The sequence below is a fragment of the Telopea speciosissima genome, chromosome 1 (genome assembly GCF_018873765.1).
Source record: "Telopea speciosissima isolate NSW1024214 ecotype Mountain lineage chromosome 1, Tspe_v1, whole genome shotgun sequence".
Classification (NCBI taxonomy): Eukaryota; Viridiplantae; Streptophyta; class Magnoliopsida; order Proteales; family Proteaceae; genus Telopea; species Telopea speciosissima.
Genome location: NC_057916.1, coordinates 75,870,908 through 75,895,028, shown reverse-complemented (window position 1 = coordinate 75,895,028; position 24,121 = coordinate 75,870,908). Strand labels below are relative to the sequence as shown.

Below are 24,121 nucleotides of genomic sequence, written 5' to 3'. Positions count from 1 at the left end.
GCAGGTCTCCTTCATAGCTCTCTCCTTAAATCGAGTTTTTAGCTCAGGGTCCCATCAAGACTAGACATTTTAAAAAACCAGACAAAAACCCATCACTGGTGTCCAAAACCCCTGCAATTTTCGTATAGAATTAGTGCTTTACTAGTTTACGCTTCTTCCATATTCGATGTCAGCTTTGTTATTTTCTTCTCGAATAAGGAATCATTCGTGAAGGTTATGATTATCGGCGGCTGAACCTCAATGTTCCTACAGTTTTCTTGTCCAGAAAACCCTAATCTTATTCCTATTCGAATACCCAAATCAAAGTTTCCTTGATCAGTCTCAGCTACCTTTCATTTTGAGTTTTCCAAAATTATCTCTTTCTCATAAACCTTATTCAATAATTCAATATCCTACCAGATAGTAAAATTTCTATCTTCCATTCTCATAAAATCTCCTGTCTGTAGAACCCAAGCTTTCGTTTGTTTTTTGTACAGATTCCTTTTCTGCGCAACCCCAACTGTTTTCTCTTTCCTCTGTTATAAAATCCTATATTCAGCTGCTTGAGTTCCTGTTTACTTTCGACTCTCCTCCCCCGGTGGGTTGTCGGTGGCAGGTTGAGTTACTGTATAGTCCTGTATTTTGGTTGGTGATCACTTTCTTGTATTATGTTGTATTGGTCCATTTAAGTGTTTGAGATCTTGGTTCTGCTGCTCGAGTTCTTCTTCTTGTGGACTCCAGTTTAATTCTTCCATCCAATTCCAAAAGCCCATATCTGAATTCCCAGTTTGTTCCCTTCGTCTCCAAATCAGTTCTGTTTAGACATTTCAGCTTAACAAAATCGTTCACTGAAGTCGACAACTCTAACTGGATCTGGATTCTTCAATCTCTGTTAACATGCGAGATTCATAATCATCAATGTCGATTATTTGCGGTCTCCCACTCCTTGAATGTGTATACTGCCTTGCATGTGCTCGCTGGGCGTGGAAGCGATGCCTGCACTCTGGTGGCCATGACAGCGAGAACTGGGGCCTTGCAACTGCAGAAGAATTTGAGCCCGTTCCTCGCCTCTGCCGGTTGATTCTTGCTGGCTATGAAGACGATCTTCGACACCCGCTATGGGCTCCTCCCGGTGGATACAGAATCAATCCTGATTGGGTAATTCTGCGCAAGACTGATGAAGAAATCCATGGCCGTGCCCCTTCATACATAATCTACCTCGATCATGACAATGCCGATATCGTTCTCACAATTAGAGGCCTTAATATGGGGAAGGAGAGCGATTATGCTGTTCTACTGGATAATAAACTCGGGCAGAGGAAATTCGATGGTGGGTATGTCCATAATGGGCTCTTGAATGCAGCTGTTTGGATTCTGGATGCTGAGTGTGAGCTTCTTAGGGAGTTAGTAGAGAAGTACCCGAATTATACCTTAACTTTCACTGGACATTCTCTGGGGTCAGGGGTAGCTGCATTGTTAACAATGGTGGTGGTGCAGAATAGGGACAAACTGGGTAACATAGACAGGAAGAGGGTTAGATGCTATGCAATTGCTCCAGCTAGGTGTATGTCACTCAATTTGGCTGTCAGATATGCAGATATCATAAATTCTGTTGTGCTCCAGGCAAGTACACAGTCTAGACTCTCATTTTGTTCTGCTTTTGCAACAAGTGAATAGAACTTTGAATAACAAATTTATATGGATGTGTTGCATAGGAAATTAGCCATGTTAGGAATTGTCTCCCATAATGATGTCAATCTTATTCATTTCCTTTTTCTTAGAAGTGCAATTTTATTTGGCATCTTTCCTTCTTTCCACTATGTGTTATTTTCCTTTTTATCTTCTATTATGCATTAGTAGTTTTATTATTCAAGGTCACTGGCATGAGTTCTTTGCAAAACTGTATTGATCTTCTGGCATAGTAGATTAGCATGAAATCTAAAAGCTAATGGGAAATTTATCTGCCCCCTCCCCCCCCCCCCCCCACCTCAAAAAAAAAACCTTATTTTATTTGAGTAAGTAGAGAACTAGAGATTATGCTTTTTTTTGGGGATAAGAAGCAGTGATGTGATTTTATTCATGAGAAAATCTGGACTGTACATGATCATTGTCTTTGAAGTGCTTATGTGAAGTACAAAAATGCAAATATTTAGTCCCAAAGGATGGAAGTTCAGGTCTATTCCAAAAGCCCTTCTACCCACTTCTCCAAATTATCTGCATGTAATGAGGTTTTCCATAATATCCCACAATGAGCGAGAAACATACTTGCATAACCTTAAGAAATCTCTACCTTTTCCTTCATAAGTCTATTGTTTCCTTTTCTTCAAAGATCCAAGATGTTTTAACAATCCCAACAGCCAAAACATATAGCCTTTTGCTCCAAAAGCGACATACAACCACATTGAGAAATTCCTTCAGTTTGGAGACATAGCCCCAAACACCAATGTCCAGAAAAGAAATACCAAATATTTTTGTATATTGTGCACAACAAAAAGAGAATGGTAGGCAGCCTCTTCTTTTAATCCACATAATACAATTCTGTATGCGGCCTCCCTCATCTTGGAAAATCCTGTATGCCTTGAAATTTGCAGTAGAGCTAAAGCCATATTCTTCATATGAAGTACAGTAAGAGCATGGGGGCCATCATACGTCAAATATTTGTGATTCCAATGATATAAAGTGAGAGCAAATGCTTCCAAAAAAGAAGCTAGTATTTAATGGGTTATAATATCTGTTGTTGATTTTCAGTGTACTATAATATCCACTTGCAGAGCTATTATATTATTAATATAATCTTTTAAAGTAGACTTATTCAACTATTTTTATCATTTTGAGCAAGGAGGAGAAAGCAACTGCAATAGTATACTCCTAGACTCCAATATTTGGGTCGATTCTGAAAGTGTATTATCATAGGATGTTGTCCTCTTGGACCATGGACAATTTTGTACAACAAGAACTGCTTTGCCCTCATATAATTAGTGTGAATCAATAAAGGCCTGGTCATTGCCATGGTTTAGCAGTTCTTCCTATAAAATATAACCTTTTTCATTGAGTCTGAGGGGAGGTAATTCTAGTATAATCCTGCTAGGTGAAGTAAATTGTTGGACTTTATTAGAGAATGTCTGAATCAAGACAGAGAATTATAAGCATGTAGACTTTCAACTTGAGAGAACTTCAATTGAAGAACAGATCCACCTTAAGTCCGCTTCCATCAAATCATTGATTTCCATCTTACTTGCCACAGTCATGATCTTTATAACAGGAGTTGGAATAACGAACAAAGGATTAAATAGGCATCTTTGGAGGGACTGGAGTGATTGATTCACTTGAGGTCACTGCTCTACTGTTTTATGGGTGATGGCCTGACCTTGTAGATGTTCCATCAACTAGTCAAATTTGCTTTTGGGTTCAGCAATGAATTTGTTGATGTTCATGTGTAATTTTTTTGCAAGACTAACCAGTTGCTTTATTGATACATTGATGGCCTAAAATTTGGAGAAAAATTGTTAAACTGGACGGCTATCTCAGATTTAGTCATCACCGTTAAGGTACAGTACTTTGCTCTGTTACCTAAATTAAAGTTGAAGAGCAGCAGACTAACACTATCACCACCCTCTCCCCAAAAAAAAAAAAGAAAAAGAGTTGAACTTTTGAATGGTTAGCATTTTTACATAATTCTGAAGCGCATATCATTTTGGAAGAGGTTATCTGCATCAATAAGAAATCACTTGTCAAGCTAAGAATGATCAAGCTAAGAATGACAATCAAGCACCAGCCTTATGCAGTAAAAATTTGGTTCCACTTACAAACTTGGTTATTAATTTGTGGATTTTTTTCCTTATTTAAAAGAATATAAAAGGAACAGTTGTTCTCAAATGGTAGGTGATACTCCCAAGTTGCTCTGGACTTGGAACAATTTCTTGTTGTCTACATCTCTAACTCCCCAGAACCTGTAGTGCTGGGAGCCTCGTGCACTGGGTATGCCCTACATCTTTAAGTTCCACCATCATAAGAAGAATGGCAGAGGTTGTGACCTATAAATTATCTTTCCAAAGAACTAAAAGGTTACCATTTGCAATAACAAGACGGTTATTCATACAATTCAACTCAATTCACGCTTATCCAAACTACATAAGATGGTTCTGTATATATCATAAAAGGAAGTCAAACATATGGCTTGCTGTGCTGCCACTTCAGGATTGGTATAGCTGTCTTACACATGTTATTACATTGTTACGCTTATTATCCCCTCCTTTGTTATGACTTTTATCTTGCCCTTGCGCTGTATGTAGTTGCTACTTTTTGCATTCTTTCTTCATAAATGCGTATATGTGCTCAAATTCTGACAATTATTTACTTTTACTGAATCAGGATGATTTCTTACCAAGAACTTCCACACCCTTGGAAGACATTTTCAAGTCACTTTTTTGGTATGAAAAGTTCTTTTGCATCATCTTTTCTACCCAATTCTGTCTCCATCTAACAACTTATTTAATTTCATGGTTTAGTTCAAGTTAAAAACCAAGCAGTCTTTAGGATTTCCTAAGTTATAAGGCCTTCTAATATTTCCCCATCAAGTACACCAAATTTTGCCACATTCTTTTTATTTTTTCCCCAATGAGTCACTATATATGATGCAGTTTAAGGAAGAAGAAGGTTTGGTTGTACTGTTCATATGGTACTGTTCACAAAGAGTTGTGTGGCCCCCTCAATGGACAACTGTGCTGGAGCTTTGTTATGATGCTAGATTTTATTTAGTTTCTGTTTTGTAGAATACTCTTAGTCATTAAGTAATTACAACTAAGAGTATCTTTTTATTTTAGTAAGTTCCTTTTCTTGTAGCAAGGATCCCCTCCTTTTTGGAAAGATCTTTGAGTAGGATATTCTTAGTCATTGATGTTAAGATGTTAGTCTTGGTTTATGTTGGTGTTTGTTTGTATATTAAGTTAGTCTTAGTTGATGTGTTTAATTGTGGGGTGTTTTGGGTATTAGTGGTGTGTTTTAGTTAGAGTCGGTGGATTATGTTGTATTAGGTTAAAGTCTTGATATATATATAACAGCACCCCCACGGTTGGAGTAGGTTGGTCAAAACTCAAACCGTGGACAACATTCTTTTCCATTCCTCTCTCCTTCAACTTCTCTTACTTTTCTCTCTCTATTTCTCTCCTTCTTATCTAGTACTGCTGGTTGACTAATGCTTTGATATTGTCACGTGGTATCAGAGCATTAAGATCCAATAGTTATATATACCTCCATTATGAGAGTCCTCTTTTGGTTTGCCATTATGGTTCACAGCAACCCTTTTTTTTTTTTTTGTCTGAAACTCTAGTTGAGTAGATCATGAAGAACTAGGCTTTCCTATTATCATGAAGATCTCTTATTTCATCGACATTTGCCTTATTTTAACTGAAGCTGCGGTAGCCTGTTTTTTGAATATTTGTTTGCAGGATTTGAATCTGCAATTACTTTTGATCTACCCGTTAGATCCTCTCAATATTTTAGGGCATTAAAAGCTCCCTCTGGATAGGTCTTTCAATCCTGATTTGAAGCTGATTCAATCCACCACTTTCAGATCTCTTGCTGTACTGCTATAACAACAAACAACAACAACAACAACAACAAAGATCCCAACTAATTGGGGTCTGCTACATGGATCCTTGGCCTCCAATCAGCTCTATTCGAGGTCATATTTGATACAAGACCTAAGCTATGTATGTCTTTCCTCACCACTTCTCTTAAGGGCATTTTAGGTCTGCCCCTGGCTCTTTTAGTTCCTTCAGTCTGAATCAAAGCCAATCTTGCTGTACTGCTATTTTCTGGATTTTTCTGCCAGATCTTGTTGTTGCAATTACTCCAGATCTAACCGTTAGATCTGACTGAAAATTTAGGCCATTGAAGATTCCGTATATTGGTCCTTTGACCTGGTTTTTAGGCTGGTCTCAGACTCTGATCTGCTGGAATTAAATTTCTCCCTTGCATCCTGCGGTATTCTGTTTCCGCATCTGTTAGGTAGTATCGATCTCTGCATCTGGTCATCTACTTCAAGTGGTATTTCAGGGCACTAAGTAATTAATTACAATTAAGATCAACTTTTTAATTTGGAAAGTTTCCTTTTCTTTTAATACCAAGGATCCTCCTTTTTGGAAAGATCCTTGACTAGGATATTTTCTGTCATTGGGACCATTAGTGGTTTCTATTTTTTGTAACTAGCAATCAGTTTTTATAAATAAAGAAGAAGGATACACTAGTCCATAGATTTTGAGTGATTGAGAAACCTGGCTTTTGCCTCTTTGGGTCAGTGGTGATGTTGTTCCTTGGACTATGGTGATGCAGCTCAAGCCCTATTGTGATGAAGCAATAGTTTGGGATTGGCGGTATTCCATTCTCACAGGCCAGGTGGTGAAACCTTGGTCATATACTTTTTATGTCTTTTTTTATATGTAAACAAAAAAGTGTTATAAAATTCTGTTATCAATATTGGTTTATCCCTATATGCGATCCTGTTGCAATTGATCTTTCACTGGCGTTACTGGTTCGAGATCGATTCCGCATTAATATGGATTATCTTCTTGTAGAAAAAAAGGGAGGGAGGGAGCACTGTTATCTTCTCTCTGCAAGTCACTCTTGACACTTATGTCATATGAGGTCTGCAAGCAAAGTGTGTACTGTAATGTTAGGATATGGGTGCTTTTATGTCAGAATAATATTGAATGCTTTAATTTTGGTTTGGCACCTGTTGATTGTTTCCATAATTGTATTTATTGAGACAGGCTTTCTCGTTTTGGACAGTTTACCTTGCTTATTGTGTCTAGGATGCATGAAAGATACATGCATTCCAGATGAGAAGATGCTCAAGGATCCAAGGCGGCTCTATGCACCAGGTCGCCTTTATCACATTGTTGAGAGGAAGCCCTTCAGGTATAACTGCTTTGCAATTACACTTCTGCTGAATGTAAGTATGGAACTTAAATAGGAATTTGGGGATGCTCTGTAGTTTGGTTATTCTTCAAAGGATACATTCAATTATTGTTTCTCAAGGAAGAGAATAATTATAATTATAAAATATCAAAGAGTTATTATTTGGACAAATACTCTTTTCAGAATCCCAAGCAGCTAGAAGATTGCTGATTTGTGAATGCATTGACATGGGCAGAGACACCTCGGGTGGGGTACTATTATCTGTCATTCATATAATTACAATATAATTCTTTAAATAAATAGATCTTTTTATTATGTACAATATGCGTTTGATATTAGTGAAAATATGATGGTGCCTAGTGCAACCGGGATCCATGGTGCTCTTTCTGTAGTTAACCAATTTATGTAACCTGAGTTTTCTGAGTGGGCTTCCTTTTAGATGGTCCATAGTCTAATGGTAGTACTTTGCAGTTGAGAATAACCATCTCGACATGTGGACATTTGGAAGGCATAGCTATAATATAATCATAAACGTCTAGTAGAGAACATAAACCCTCCCATCTGATAATTCTTCTTTTCAGAATGTGTCTAATCCATCTAAACTCTTATCATATATTAGATGGCAGTTACCTTTTGTTTGTTTTTGTTTTTATGTAAGGGTGATGGATGCTATACATTTTGTCAAACAATTTCTGTTCATGTTTGGCATAGCTGACTCCATGTAGTTGGATTAAGGCTTGATCTGGTGTTGTCTTAAGTGGGCAACATGTGCATTGTGGGAAAGATGTCACTGCTAATGTTTAGGCCTAATATAGTGTTTATTTTAGCTGTCTTTAGTGACTAGAAAGGAAATGTAGCTTTGTCAAGGCACTAGCAATAATGGTGAGCCTTGGATTCCTTAAACTGCTAGTCCAAGCTCTGTTTGTTTTGGGTAAATTACACTTTCTTTTGTTGTTAATACATTTGCTTATCAATCACATGATAAGTGAATCTTTCTCTTGGTATATTATATTGGCTGTACTGAAAAAGAATTGCACCATTGATTTCAGTATATCAACAGGTAATGGATGGGTGCCTTATGCACGTATTTGGTTGCAGGATGGGAAGATTTCCTCCAGTTGTGAGGACAGCAGTCCCTGTGGATGGGAGATTTGAGCACATTGTTATCTCTTGCAATGCCACTTCTGATCATGCCATCATTTGGATAGAAAGGGAAGCCCAAAAGGCGCTGGATGTGAGTACCCATCATTTTTTTTTTCAGTCCAAAAGAATTCAAAAAAAAGAAAAAAAATAAACATTCTTTTAGTATGCAAGCTGGTAATTGATGAAGACAAATTCTGAACTATTCTCCCCTTAATTTTGATCTTCTGAATTCCCTATTGTTGTGCTCTTGATCCAGCTTAGTGCTTAGATAGCACCCTGTTTCAATCCAGAAAAAAACCAGACTACTATTTAACTGGGGACTGCGAGTGCAGTATGCCAACTCTTTTTGGAGTAATATTCTCTCATTTTCTTTTTATTTATTTAAAGCTCCATCATGAGGGGCTGTTGCTCAGTGAGATGATAATAGCCCGGGCTGCCAACTTGAAGATATGGGTTTGAGTCTGAGGATGGCCATTTCATGCAAAAAATGGTTAAGGTTAAAATTGACCCTACTCTACCCCTCTCTAGACCTTGCAGAATCAGGATTTACACCAGATTATGGCCCTCTAAAGAACCCATGTGCAAACCATCCCAGTTCGGTTTATAAATTAGCGATGGGAATTCCGTTACACCCTCATTCAAGAAACCAAACTATGATTACTACATTGTTCCAGTTTCCAGACCAACCTTCCCGCAAACACCCCCCAAAATAACATCGCCTTTACAACTTGAACAAGTACTTGAGTTGGATATTTTCCTGTGTACCCTGATGTTCCATAATTTCTAATTTCTTGGGTGATTCTTGGATTTGCATTTCTGGTGAGGTTGACACATGCTTTCTCTTGACATCAGTTATTGTTAGAGAGAGATCGGATTATAGAGATTCCTACGAAGCAGAGGATGGAGAGGCAGGAGACTATTGCCAGAGAGCACAGCGAAGAGTATAAGGCAGCACTAAAGCGGGCAGTAACATTGGCAGTCCCACATGCTTTCTCACCTTCACCTTACGGAACATTTGACGAGCAGGAGAATTCCAGCAGCACAAGTGGGGAAGCTTCTTTGGAGACATCTGAGAAGAGCAAAAGGAAAGAAAGCTGGGATGATCTGAGTGAGCGTCTCTTTGACAAAGATGAGTCTGGCCATATGGTGCTTAAGAAGTAATAGGCTGATGATGGGTGATATATTTCAAAAAAAAAAAAAAGGGAAAATCTAATCGAATATTTGTTTTTAGGAAGCATTCAATTTATTTATTTTTCCCCAATATTTGATCCTGTTGTGTTTGATCAAAGGTATAATAAAAAAAAAATGAGGGTCATTTGTACTTTTGTGCTACTCTAACCCCCCCCCCCCTCTTCCACACACCCCACCAAAGAAAAAGAGAAATTTTAGTTCTAAGTTTTTAATACCATCCTTAGTAGGCTTGCAGGATGGGCAGTGTGATCTTAGCACCATATAGGGCTGAAGCAGTGAAACAGAACTGTTGGATAGATAAGAATACGGGTCTTCCCAGGGTTCAATAAACAGGAATCGGGACCCGGATCAGTCTCGGTTGATTCAGATCAAAATTGTTGGAAATCAGCAAAAAACCCTTGAAACCCTAGTTTCCATACAGGTGTGGCCCAAACTGGCCAATCCCATTTTTGAAACCCTATGGTTCCTCTTGTAGCTGTTAGGGCTTGTTGTGTTATCATCTAGTACTTAAAACATACTTCAAAATATTTTTTGGGGCCATCTTATATAACCAAAGTGGTGATTCTTTTACGATCGCTCTTCTTATTCCCAAAAGTTTTATAAATCAGGGTTAAAAAAAGATTTTAAAAATAATTTCGAAGTATTTTACCATTATATGATTTTCAAGAACTGTCACTGATTTGCATGCTTTTTGAACCCACATGTGAAACGATATGGTTTTACTTCAGTTGAGGGGAAAAAAAGTGTTATACTAGAGCAGTAAAAAAATAAGATTAGTTTTTCAACTTTAATTATAAAAAAATTGTCCCATTAGAAAAATTACTTGACTGCCAATAAACAGTGCCAAGAGGGGAAATATTTGTCTTGTTGAGTGTTTCTGTACAAAAGGTACTACCAACTCCACCCCCCCCCCCCCCCAACTCTATAAACAAAAACAACAAAAATAGAGGAGACACAGCAAAATATGGAAGAGTAAATTCTACCTTAGCTGCTCTTGAATTAAGAAAATTTGCATTCAACTAATTCGTCCAAATTCATCCCAAAAAGAAAAAGAAAAAAAAAATTTTGAAACCTAATATGTCCAACTAAATCAGACTCCTGCTAAATAAGCTACCGAGTACACGACTAGCCAACCCCAACCATTCCAAGTTGTGTACTAATAATACTTTACTTGACCAATTCAACAAGGTGTGAGCTAAGTGATTGAAGAGCATTTGCAACATCCAAAAGCTTGGGATGATAAAAATGCCCATTCATTATATGGAATTCCATTTACAAAGGGAAGATGCAAAGAACTGAAATTTATATATATATATATAACTGTACTTTTCACCTACACCTACAAAGAAGAAAACCACATCCACCTAATGGGCAATAGCAAAATATAATGCTGTTCCCCACTCTGTACAACTAGACAGCAAGAACTGCTTCTCCTGCACATAGGGGAAAGAAGGGTTAGCAACACATTATTTGCAAAATAGACAAATCAAGAACATAGTGTCCCAACATTTTACCATGCATTCTCTTAACAAATCGTTCAAACTCCAAGAAGTTTTGTCTCTCCATCAGCTGTTGGCTAAGCCTGAGGTAGGTAAATGCAGATAAGTGCTTCCCATCAGGATCATTCATGGGCTTAGCATTTTCCAAAATCTTGTTGTAGCCATCTCTATCATGGCAAGGAAGAGCATTTTCGCTAGCTACAGGTATGCAAGCATCCCATGCAGCATTGAGCACCTGTAAACAATAACACATGCATAGTCCTGATTTACCAATCTTTAGCAATGACAACAATTTCACATCCTCCTCACTAGAAACAAAATATCTAAGAAGAAGGACACGCATTTCCTTCTGAGAAACAACAAAAAACAATCCTCAATATGATTGACAAATATTATAAATTTAGGTTAAGTAACAAACCTATGGCCGATCTGTTCTTTTGGGAATATAGCAAAAGAATATACAAAAAACCATCTTAAAAAATATACAATATCATCATTATCTAGATAAACATCTCAGATTCGATAGAAGTCCCTTTCAAATAGGGAATATAGCTGGAAGATAAACTTGATATTTTCAGATTCTCTTGCAATACCCTATTTTTATTTTAGGAGTTTATTTCCAACTGATTGTAGAGCTACTGCCACAATAAACATGACCAAAAAAAATGTAATAACATTGCAGAAAATCAGCAAAGTTGTTAGGGACCTCCACAGCTTACCTGCCAAACAAGGCCCTCAGGATCGGCTAATGCCTCTGGGAAGTCCTCATGTTGGTTCAAAGTGCGCAATTCAACACATGTGAAGTTAAGAGCAACTGCATGTTTCTTTAACATTGCAGCAATAGGAAAATAGCCATCCTTGTTGCAAGAATTATAAAACCCAGCAGTCAATTCAGCAGCATGGCTGGCTGTCTTGTACCACCAATGAATACCTGATACCTGCTCATCACGAAAAGAGAGATTAGATGTAAAAACTAGTAAACAAACTGAGAAAGTTAAGCTACAATGATTAACAAAAAAAGTGAGGTAACATGGTGGAGCCCACCCATATGTTAGCACAGCCGTCTCAACAATCACATCTTTTCCTTTTTTTTACTACTTTCCCAAAAGCTGAGCATCAGAATATGAGATACAATTTTGTTTTACATGACAAAAATGCAATTTCATTTTAAATGATGCCAAACAGAATTATTTAGATTAATTAGGATTCATCTGCAATAGATGGAATTTTCATTACTATTAAGGAACTAGGCTCACCTTTAAAGCAATAGAGGAGCCTTCGAAAGCCATGTTGGCAAAAGAAAGCACTCGATCAGCATGGTCAATCAAAACTTGAGAATACCAATTAAGGAAGAATCTGCCATAGTAGCCATCATATTCACCCCCATCACAAAAGAAGCCTGTTTCATGAGGCTGGGAATTGTAAGAACCTGCATTCTCTGGCCCTCTAGCCCAGATGACATGTCCCCTTGCTTCTGCTGCCTTCCTCAAATTCTTTAATAAATATTTATCATAACACTAACAAGAGAAAAAGAAATTTCATGAACGCTCAAAGAAATCATATTTTCAAAATGAAAATAACAAATATACAAAGGTTAAAGAGAATAATGGAAGAATTAAATGAAATGAAAAGATAGTGTTAAGCCAGACCAAGCAAGCAGTAACTAAAGGCTGGGTTGGCAACATTCCCAGAATACCATAGACCTTGTAAAAGGACCTAAGGGGCAGGAAGTCAAGCATCATTGTTGTTAAGATATGTACCATGATATTCCCTATCGTGGTTTCCTCTATTATTTTAAGTCTTTGGTTGTTAGTAGGAGTTAGGAGTTAGTACTTAGTTGCTTTCCTATTCAGATTACAATTGTATGTACAAATATATAAATAAAGGCACAACTCACGATAGATCTCTACAGACTGTATCTATCGTGGTTCAGCACATCCTCTCCCATTTTTCTCTCTCTCTTCTCTTCATAGATTCTGGTTTGCTTTCGATTTGATTTTGTTACAACTGTCATTTCATTCAAGAGGAGGTTATTATTTGCATTTTAGAGGAGTTAAAAAGTGCATTTTGGAGGAGATAAGAGAGATGTGAAAAACCTTAAGAGCTTATAGGTGAAGAAGGATTGAAGAATCTGAAGGATTTTCAGCATAAGAGCATGATATTGTCAAGAGATTGGTTGCATGAAAGCTTGAAATGGAATTAGGAGACATCTAGAACTTCCAGAATTGCTTTTAGAACGTTCTGACTTGGAATTGGTCAAAATTGAGTTAAAGGTAGGTTTAAATATAGTTGGCGATAGCATATATACGTTGGGACACTGTTGTTGTAATACATGGCTTTCTCGAGGTCAAGAGCGAAATGTTGAGCAGTTAAGATGCAGTTCGTAGCTAAGTTGGGTTGATGCCCTAGATTTTGTGCCATTGTTGTGTTCTCCTTCCTTCACTTTTTTATTATTAATTTTCTGTTTCTACTGGATCCATGTAGCCGACCCCATTTAGTTGGGATAAGGCTGAGTTGTTGTTGTTGTATAGCATATATAGTAGGTCCCTTTGGTTGTCTAGACCTGTCATGAGAGTTGAAATCCATCACAACTTGCCACATCCACGGACAAGGGTGAGTCCATGTGATAGGTACTCTAGACTCATCTCACTGGTCAGGTTCTAACCCAAAATAAGGCAAATGGCTAAGAAATCTGTCCAGAGTTTTGAAATGCCATTAGACTCCCTTAAGTTAAATAAAAAAATTAAGGGCATACCCAGTGCACAAGGCTCCTGCTACTGCAGGGTCTGGGGAGGGGAATGTGTACACAGCCTTACCCACAATTTTTGTGGAGAGGCTGTTCCTTTTAACCCGCGACCACCAGGTTGCAATAGAGCAACCTTACCGTTGCACCAAGGCCCGCCCCATTAAGTTAAATAGCATTCTTATAATTTTATGGAACTTTGAATTCACTTTTTAACAATTTCCTGTTCTTGTGTCTGGCTGAAATTTGACCAATGAGATGGTTTGAGGTCTTCTGCAACATGGGCCCACCCACATCCATCCAAGTCTACCACATGGCTAAATAAATGATCTCATGACAATAAACAGGTCAAGTTACATTTATATAACTGTTTCATTTCAAACATAGTACATACAAGAAAAGAGGGAATTAGAAAGTAGTTATGTTACTAACTTTCAAAAAGAATGAAACCTATATAAAAGTTAAGGAGACCTCCAAGGCTGATATGCTTGCTAGTTTGCTTGTTCTCAAATAAAGTTGAGTTGTTGCTCTTCTACTCTACTCTTATGGTTGTTCCTTGAATTTTAGTGTTAGTTGTTGCTACATTAAACCCTAGATGAGTAGTTTCTCATCTCATTAGTCCTCTATTACTTTCTTTGGAAATTCCTCACTGTTTTATCACTTCAATCCACAAGGCTCAGAGATTCTATTGAAAGTATTTGCAGCTCTATCATTGCTGGACCCTGGATCTGTAGTTCTGCAAAATTGGTAAATTTGCAAGAGTTGAAAGTTCTGGCATCTATTTCCCATTATCACTCTTTCTGTACAGCCAAATTTAGTGACTTATTTGAGTAACCTATTATTCACTGATTGCCTTGGGATTGAAGTTAATCTTTCGGGTTCGAAGATTCTCATCTTGATATCATCTTTAACTTATCTATTTTGAAGTATTTGGATCATATAGAGCTCGATTGATTTGGACAAGTTATGTAATGTAATACTGATTTAAAGGAATAAAACAGTACCAAAACAGAATCTTTTCATAAAGAGACAAGCAAGAAGTTTTTGGAGAAAATTCCTAAAACAGAATCAGACCAATAGATGGGCATAAAATTCAGACCGAATCCCCATGATACAGCAAGGAACGTTCGCTGAAAATTCCAGAGTAATCTATGGGGTAGATCTAGAATTATGGGGCATTCCTAATGACAATAGGAAAGGAGTAAAACTGTAAATTCACAAATCAGATAAAAAAAAAACCAAGAAACAGAATTGATATTATAGATATCAATTTCAGAGATAATGAACCAACAGAACAAAGGAAATTGAGTCAGCCATTAAACGGGTAAGAACAATTCTAATGGAAATAAGACTCCATTAAGTAGAAACTCGATCTAAGATCTGAAAGCAGAATAATGATTCAGACAGAATCGTTGGTGTACTTCTGTGATCAAATCATAAATCAAGTATGCTCTCCACCTTTAAACTAACAATCCTAGTGATGTGACAAGGGGGCATCGAATTGGTTTCAAATTGGGTTCAATTCTGGCCCATATTCAGAACCATCAAACCAGCATGTATCTGGTTCAAAACTTGGACCATATTCAACCCCTCGATTTTGTCCAAAGAAGAGATCGAACCAGCAGTTTATTTAGGGAAATATTAGCTACCGACCTTGCCTAGTTGGAAGAAATATCTCCAAAATTATTTCCAGATAAGGAGGATTTCAATCAGAATTTTAGGAGATTATTTCGAGATTTATTTGGAGATATCGTCCAGCTCTAAAGGAGAAGATGTTTCCAGAATTCCAGTGGACCCATGGTCAGCCGTATGAAGATCAAGTTGAATGCCAATTGCTAATTGCGTGGAGGGGAATATGGAAGATTCTTACAGTTTGATTGGTCCTATATTTAAGCATTCAGTTATGCCTTGCGTGGGGTAGTTTCTATTACACTACATACTGATTTATTCCTTGAAATCAGTATTACAGGGGCTTTATTAGACTAGAGAAGTTTCTATTTTATAGAGTTGTTTTATGTAATGGATAGTTTCTATTTTTAGGATTCTTTAGTTGTTAGTTAATTAGATTGTTATTAGGATTTTATTTTATTTCTAGAAGACTTTGGTTGTAATTGATTACTATTTAAATAAAGAATAAGGCTGAACACAGTCCACAGTTGAGTTGAGTAAATTGAGTTTGATTTTTAAAACCTTGCTAATGGCTGAGAGTTTCAGTTGAGGAGTGGGATACCTATGCTATGAGGGGGTGAGAGGCCCAAGAGAGAGAGAGAGTGAGAGACTCAATCCTATTTATCCATCTTCTTCTTCTTTTTTATTTTCCAATCAATCTGTGTGCTTGATCTACTGCAAGACTAGGTACAAACAATTGTGTTTTTTCTGCTACTGAAATCATCCATCGGTTGGTGCTGGTTGACTCATAATCAGCTACTGGAAATTCTGATTGAAGACTAATCAACTAGTTCCTGCTATTCTGCTTGGTGGAAGAAATTTTCTGCAACCTTAAAGGCATCGATCTCTCCATCCTTCAACCTGTTGCTGCCCATCTCTTGAGGATCTAATAAAAAATCAAATATTGCTAATTGGCAGGAGTTGGAGGTGATCTGAGTTGTGAGTTTGTTTATTCATACAAATCTCCAAATTTAACCCTAATTCAAGAATGGGTTATTAGTCTGTGGTGTGTTTGCTGCAATATTAATCTGATTTGGCAATACCAGAGATCTTACCTTGGGTTAGGTCATTCGTGACCCAACCATACATTACCTAGTAGAAGAAGCACTGCTCTAGATAACCCATTAGATGAAGAAATTGAAAACAGCAACAGGTACAAGACAAAATCGATGGATGGTTACTGATAGCAGAAATCGAGTCAAGTATGAATCTCACTTTAAAACCAGCAAGTATAATGGTGAGTTGCCTGAAGAATTTCAGAGATCAGAGATGGGCAGAATGCAGAAAATCAATAAAGCAATACCTTCACCACTAGAGAGAATAATTCACCCGGGCTTCTCGCCACAAGGTGTTTGGAAGGATCAAACACAAGCAGTCTTCACACAAGGAAGAAAGAGCAAACGACTTTTCACTAATCAAAATTCATGTACTACGTTGGCCCCACTTACAAACTTATATAGAAGACTCGACACTAAAAAAGAAAGGCCTAACCCAATCCTTAACTAATTAAGTAACATAAACTGACTGAAAAACTAAAATATTAAAGAAAACCAACTCAAAACAGGACTGGACTTATAGAATCCTGATCCAGCCTAACTAAACACTACATAACAATTAAAATAAATAAATAAAGACACTTAACTAACTAATCCTGTACATGAAACAAGAACTCGCCAAGATCCCGGTAATAGCTCGGTTTTTTGAAAAACCGAGACGAGATGCAAGGTGAAATGAGAAAAGTAAATGTTTTTATATTTGTTATTTCATTTACTTAAGATGTAATTCATAAATAAGCAAATACCCTCCTATTTGAATCCAATAAAAATAGTTAAAAAATAAAATTCCCTAAGGATTAAAAGTCAACCCCCTCAATTCAAGAAAAAAAACAGGATTTTCGGCGGTAGGTGCAATTTTCAACTTTTAAATGCTTTGGGTTTTCTCAAATCTATAAATTCCATAAATCTTAATATGATAAAAAATTGCTAAAAACCAAAAGTGCGGTAAAATATTCTTTTTTTTTTGTCTAAAAAAATATTTTCATTCAGAGCGATTTTGACAACATTCATGCACACCAAATTATTATGTTTGACGAAACATAACAAATCTAAGATTGCTTAAATCTGATTTATATTGAAGGAGTTATGTTTCGGTCAAACCTTATTTGATGACATGTAGGTGTCTATTGGGTTTGGCTCTAAAATAAAAACATCCAACTTTGGAGAATGGAATAGATATCCCTTTCCTGCCACAACTCTTATCTATCTAAAATGTTACTTCATCAATAGAATTCTGCTGGGTTGTTCTATCGACCAGGATTCTGATCCAACAGTTCAATGGAGGTTCATCTGAGTCTGAGATTTTGTCATTTAGGGCACCTCTTTTAACTAGCTAGAGAAGATGATTTGTTCATTAATAAATCTTCTCAATAATGGTGACTATGATTATTGCACCTTATTGGTTAGAGCTTTTTGCAAATAGACATAGAAGTCCACAAATTTAGGCCCATATAGAGCTTCCTCAGTAAGTTCTCGCATCAGTATGGTGGGAAGTGCACTCCCTACTACTTTACAAGAGGATCCACACTTGTACTAGAAGTGAGTATAATTGTCTACGCTTCAGAGCACCTTGTTGGAGTCACCTTGCATCCAGGCCCCCTCCAACATCTTGGGTCACCTAGATGTCGTGACAACTATGAAAGTGGGGTCAACTATGAGGTTGGGATCACTATACTCACCTATCTTAACAGTCCAAAAATCAGTTTTCCACTGTGTAAGGAGAAGTGGAGAAGTAAAAAACTCATATCTTAATTACAAAAGGCAATAATGTGGATGAGCCTGACACTTGCACTTATGCAGCCAAAAGGGAAAAGTTCTTAAAAAAGTGGGGGTAGAACAAAGGTTTAAAGTCTTGGTATTGGGTATCGTATCAGAAGGGTGATTTTAAGAGAAATATCGTACCGGAGAGACGCAAGATACACTAAACATATGTTTGGAAATAGTCAAGAAACATATGAAAATGCTTAGATTTGCAAAATGCAATTTTGAAGCATAAAACGCTATAAATAGATAATATGTAAAATATTTCATGTATAAAAAGGATAATTAAGTACAAAAAGACAAGTGCATTCAATTGATTCATGTACTAATATCAAATTTTTATTAGATATCATATCGGTACCTTAAAGATACGATACGTATTGGTTAGCATCGACGGATATGGAAGGATACTTAAACCATGGGGTAGAACAACCAATAATCAAAACTCACCTGAAATTCACCAATGCCAGGATATCTCCAGCCATGCTTCACAGGATAGGAGGGATACCGCAGCTCCCCACAGGGACCTAGTCCAACTTCAATCTCGGAGATGATTCCATCCTCAAAAAACTCATCAAATTCTACTCGGAAGCTTCTCATGTATTCATAGTAAACCTATAATGAATTTATTACAAATATAAATTGATAAAAAGTTTTAAAAAAGGGAGATTAAGAGGAAACAACAACGAAAAAATTCATTGAATAGAAGTGACAATTTAGAAACTTTGTGATCATGTTACATGGAACACTATTTGGGGGCTAGATTTCAATTAGAATCATTTTTATTTAATTAAAGAATGAGTCTCAAAAGGTAGCTTAATTATGCTGGCTGTTAGTGAAGATATGTTTTAAGAGGTTTAGTTAATTTACATTTCTGTCCAGTGGTGTGGAGAGATAAGGGTCTGTTTTCTTTTGTGTTTGGTCACTTTAAATAGTCAGTTATTTTGCCACTTTTAAGAAGTCCTACTTGAGTTCAAAAGTTAGAATCAAAGCCACTTTATATCGTCTTTATATATATATACCCATGTAATCCATTATTTAGTTGAGTTGCTTGTCAATGAAATTATTTGGTTTAGGGGAAGGTTCAACAGCACCTTTCTAGTGCACTTGGTAGCTAGTGGTGCGTAAAGGCCCACTGCTACCAGGAGGTCTTGAGTTCAAGTCTCCTGGTTCACATCCTACATCCTCCCTTACCTATCAAAAAAAAAAAAAAAAACAGCACCTTTTAGTAGTATGGCCATTGCTATTTGACTATTGCTACTGCTATATCCTGCTGTTCTTTATTCTTGGTTCAGTACCCAGATTCTAAGGTTTGTCCTTCAGCTCACATTGCAATTCTGGAAGGATTTCTTCATTCTTAATTGGATCCGGAACTTGGGAGTGATATCTGCTTGATTGAAGTAGTTATTATTGAGTTCTATGGCCTGCAATTGACACAGGATTCATTTGAAATCACAGGTTTTTAATGTGCTTGGTTCTGTAAGTCATATTCATTGTCATCAGGATCCTGTCAAATCTGATCCAGTCAATCAGTTATTTTGAGACTTGAATCACACTTTCATTAGCTATTATGTGATTTGTTTATCAGCGAGATTAGATTTTAAATAAAGTTAGTTTATTGGTTCAATCAACATTTTTTTTCCAAGAGGATTTTGGTTAGTTGTTAAATGTAAAAATGATAAAATCTCATTGATGTCTATTTTCTTAATTGAAGGGGTGGGCTCAGCTGCAGGTTGAATGGAGTTCCTTATACCCCTTGGCTGCATTAAACATTTTACAACTGAAACCGCTGTAAAATGTATATCCCATTAGTAGGGGTGCAAGTGGTCTGGGCTCGGGTTAGGCCCGATCTTTTAGAAAGGGTTGGGAATTTGTATATAATGTTGAAGTTTCAAGCTTGAAATTAAGACCTTTAGCTGCCTTGATGGTCTATAGTTGCCATTCATTTTAGAATTTTAGTACACTAAATGTACACACCTATCATATTAGTATATAGCCTGTATAAGTACTACATATGGTGTGGCAAACCTAACTTATGTACATATATATAGCTTTTGGCCGGGCTTAAACAGAGGCATCAACCCAAAGCCCAGCCCAGCCTAGCGTAACCTCGGGGCTGGGGATTATGGGCCAATCCCAGACCATGGGCCAAAAACCCCACGCAAACCCGGAAGTTTTCAGGTGGATCAGGTTTTTCGGGTCCTAGTTGCACCGCTAGCCATTAGTAGCAAAGGGTGGTAAGAATGATGGTTACTCATCATCCCCCCTTCTTCTGAGTTTTCCCTTTGACAGATTCTATTGCTCATACAAAAAGAAAAAGAGGGGGGGGGGGGGTGGAGAAATAAAACAAAGGCTAGATAGAAGTAGGCAAACATGGGGAACATAATAATGTAAATAATGCTCTAGAGAGCTATCAGATGGATACTTCAACAGCAGTACGCCCTCTTAAAACCCGTTCCTTGTCAATACCCCATGTGAGGCATTCTGGGTTCCGCCTACCCTCTCTATCAGTAAAAAAAATGTCAGGATTGTTTCGACCAATTTCTGCCACCCAAAGAGGTAATGGAATGTGAACATCATCACCAACATTTCCTCCACATTCATGAAATGACATTACCACCTGTTGACAAAAACCACAAATTAGGACTGGCAACAAAAATCACCATTTCATCTTTAGGGCATAAACATGTTATCATGTTATTACTATTATAACTACATAACATGGTAAGGCAATCGGCTCTGCTTGGTCTAAAGGAACAAAACAACTGTAATTGCACCTTGGCATAAAAAGAAAAGTTGGAACTGCACAAGCAAGGAAGTCCACCACAAGGTGGGCCATATGATTCAGATTGATACTATTATTTCGCATGTGGCCCATCTAGCAAACCCCTTCTCTACTAACGGCAAAGATTGGCCACACCAGTCCTCCACATGGTTCAAATAAGGTCTCTTGTCATGATTAGCTTAGAAGCTTGACTGTTATGCTACATTGTTGCATCATCATCAGCATTGCTTTTTGTTCTATAAGTTGTTCATGCTGTCATACAACATGAATTAAATAATTAAATCCATTCGATCTCTATTAGTAATAAATATTTTCCTAAGTTTTGATATGAATGATAGTCTTAATTGGGTGAATTATATAGGCATGATTCTCATGGGTTAGATTTAGCAAAAGTTGGTGATGTTGAGTTAACTAGAATGAATGTCAAGAGCCCACAAACCAGAAATATGACATTGGAGTTAACAAAAACTTGAACAATGTTATAACCTAGTACTCAATTCATTATTTCTATTTTTTCTGTCGTTTCCCTCGTATTGCAAAAAAAAATAAAAAAAATACAATTTATGAATTGACTCCATGCAGCACATATTTATACAACGTACCTGCAATTTGAGCTTGAGTTCACGAACAATTTGAAAGAGCTGCTTGTAACCACTCCAATTATATTGTTGTGGAGCATGAGCTTCCACTATTCCCCACCAACAATCAACCATCACACCATCGACGTTGATTGACTTCAATATCCTCAGTTGCTTATATAGACCATCCAGATCAACAAGCTCACACTTCATATTGATAACTCCCAGCTGCCATCCCACCAAAGAAAATTATAAACATAAGATAAACAAAATTCATTATTTTTGGGGTGACTAGTGCTCTTATTAAAATTATCAAAAAAGCAGCTCCCACCCTCAGACCAGAACTATTTGTAAGAAGATCAAAAGTTTTGAAAGCTTTAGACAAATGATGGGTGAGAGTGAGGAAATAAAAACAAAATAGAAGTGGAATGAAGTGCGATGAAGATGGCTCACCGGTAGCATCACATAAACTGGAACGTAAGGGGTGCCTGCAAAATCCCGCTCTTGCAACTTTGGAGGTATGTCTATTACCTATAGACAGAAGTGTAAAAGACTAAATGAGGGGGGAAGACATGTAAATCATTTCGCATACCCACCAAGATGGTAATGAAAAGGGAAAGTGATAAACAGATTTAAAGTAGTAAATGTTTGCACGCTCATAAGATTCAGTGTTTTATGTATGAATCATGGATTCATGTATCGAAATTGTATCGGCTGTATCAGCCAAGTAAAATAGGATTGGTCTAGCAGATATTGCATGATATGACTGATCTCCCCTCATGGGTTGGGCAAATATCGGCTGTATCATCCAGTTAACTCAGGAGTAGCCATGACCAATCCAATCGCTGAATCCTCAGTGTGAATGCAACATCCAAGCAATAAAGTGTGCCAAAGAAATATAGAGAGAGAGAGATACATACAAGAAAAATTAGTAGTCATTGTCAGTTAGTAAACTCAACTCAAACATGCAACCTCTTTAGTGCAGGTGGAATATGCCAACCAATTTAAAGCTCATTCCTAGACAAGATTACATAAAGACGTGCACTGAAATCACACGCTAACGCCTAACGATGAAGAGTCCAGAGTCTAGACTAGCAAACCCAACTAATAAACAGAGATCATATTTGAACAGTAAAGCAAACATTGGCTTCAGATTAATAAGTATGGCTTCTGTACCTGATTATCATCAACAGCATCAATACAGCTCACTATGAGAGGCGAATTCTCAGTCCTCTCTCCTCTATCCTCCACAAAAGATCCAATGCGAGATCGAGAACTAGAAGAGCCGTCATAAGACGAGGAATTCGGAACAAAGACGTTTTTCATACGATACGGACGGTAATCCGCCGCAGTGTTCCGCACACCAGGAGAGACTACCCTAAGGGCAGCGGGTGGGTTCTGAGCTGCCACCATCTGCGACGAAGAATTAACAGCATCACCGGAGGTGGCACCAACAGGCTTTGCACTCTGGAAAAGATGAACAAACGACAAAGCCATCACTTCCTTTCCTCAAATTCGCCAGAAACTGGATTAGATCACCAGGTTCTCTTCTCAAACAATTTTTCCACTCTCTCTAAACTACATAAAGAGAAGAAGAAGAAGAACAAGAAGCCTACAGAGGGGGAGGAAAGAGAAAACCCATGACTAAGAAAGCTTGTCACCAGATCCAAGGTACAGGTAAGAGTTTCTTGAGGCAAAAGATCTTTACGACCCCAATGGTGGCGTTCTGCCACGTGGATCCTAAATAACGGGAGAGAGTCGAATCTAAGGTCAAACACTTCAGGCCACGTGGAAAGTCCAAAAATACTTTAAGAACGAGAAGAAGAGTAATCGGACGGTCTTAACATCAACTGAGAATATCGGACGATAGAAACATGCGGACGCTCCATAGTCCATAAATCTAGAGAGTAAACTGGACGGATTCACAGTATAAGATCATGAGAAAACGTTGCTCAAGTCTTCTTCAACTCTAAGGAAATCATGTTACTCTCGAGATGATAAAATGATGAGTAATGGAGTAATGGAGTAATGGAGTAATGGCACTGAGCTTCTTTCTAGGGTTAGCTTACCTGAGATCTGGAAGGAAAGGTGGTTCCATCTGGAAGAACAACCCATCCAGCTTCTCTTGCGAGGGCAGCGATTACATCGTTTATATCTGCTCTAACTCTGAGATTATAGTTTCCATGTCTTCTTAAACCGGCCAGGATCCTCGCTGTGATTGCCCTTCGATGCCGCTCTCTTAGCTTCGTTCTCTCTTTCTCCTCTTTAGGTCTACACCTTCGAGATCCTTCTCCTCCTCCACTGCCGCCGCCTCCGCTAGAAGTCATTTGATCTTGGTATTGTTGATGTTGTTGTTGTTGAAGGTGGTGGTGGTGTAGATGTTGAAATCGATTGTTGCTATTTGATCCGAAACCTTCATTTGCGGCCATCATTGCGGCAGCGGTGGCTCTTCTGTGTTTTTTCTCTTCATTATCGTCTTCATCTTCGTCGTCCCCATCTTTCATTTCCATCTCCATTTCTTCGTCCTCGTCTTCCTCGCTCGTTCCTCCCAATTTCTCCATCTCCTGTGCCATTCTCTATGATGCTCCTCTCTTCCAATACTAAATTCCCAGATCCATATCGTTCCGTAAATTGTGAAATTCTGCTCGAGATTTTGCCGCCGTTTCGATGGAAATTGTTTCTTTTACAATTCTGGGTGAATAATTGGGCTTGCTGATGGATCAAACTCCGCCGAAGCTCTGTTTACTGCACACAAATTAGATGCTCGTTTAGCGAAGGATTCGAGGAAACAAAAGAAGTAA

General features: G+C 37.7%; 2 protein-coding genes and 1 long non-coding RNA gene across 4 annotated transcripts; 1 reads left to right on the top strand and 2 right to left on the bottom strand.

Moving 5' to 3' along the window:
• Positions 1 to 171: 171 nt before the first annotated feature.
• On the bottom strand, positions 172 to 566 carry LOC122661840. Its single transcript, XR_006332928.1, has 2 exons — positions 397 to 566; positions 172 to 356 (listed from the first exon to the last, which is right to left on the bottom strand). It is a non-coding gene; the product is annotated as an uncharacterized LOC122661840 (long non-coding RNA).
• Positions 411 to 9,297, top strand: LOC122661742. Of its 2 annotated transcripts, XM_043857245.1 has the most exons (5): positions 411 to 1,602; positions 4,351 to 4,409; positions 6,769 to 6,897; positions 7,996 to 8,131; positions 8,893 to 9,297. In XM_043857245.1, the coding sequence occupies exons 1-5, from the start codon at positions 898 to 900 to the stop codon at positions 9,199 to 9,201; spliced, it is 1,338 nt and encodes a 445-aa protein (XP_043713180.1). In that variant the 5' UTR covers positions 411 to 897; the 3' UTR covers positions 9,202 to 9,297. The 2 variants fall into 2 exon arrangements, with proteins under 2 accessions (XP_043713180.1, XP_043713188.1); XM_043857253.1 differs by lacking the exon at positions 6,769 to 6,897.
• A 1,318-nt stretch (positions 9,298 to 10,615) lies between these two features.
• Positions 10,616 to 23,942, bottom strand: LOC122661734 (beta-amylase 2, chloroplastic-like). Its single transcript, XM_043857234.1, has 10 exons — positions 23,390 to 23,942; positions 22,497 to 22,787; positions 21,774 to 21,851; positions 21,345 to 21,548; positions 20,383 to 20,577; positions 18,408 to 18,572; positions 11,987 to 12,247; positions 11,450 to 11,668; positions 10,746 to 10,965; positions 10,616 to 10,664 (listed from the first exon to the last, which is right to left on the bottom strand). Exons 1-10 carry the CDS (start codon positions 23,891 to 23,893, stop codon positions 10,642 to 10,644), a joined length of 2,160 nt encoding a protein of 719 aa, XP_043713169.1. The 5' UTR covers positions 23,894 to 23,942; the 3' UTR covers positions 10,616 to 10,641.
• Positions 23,943 to 24,121: the final 179 nt, after the last annotated feature.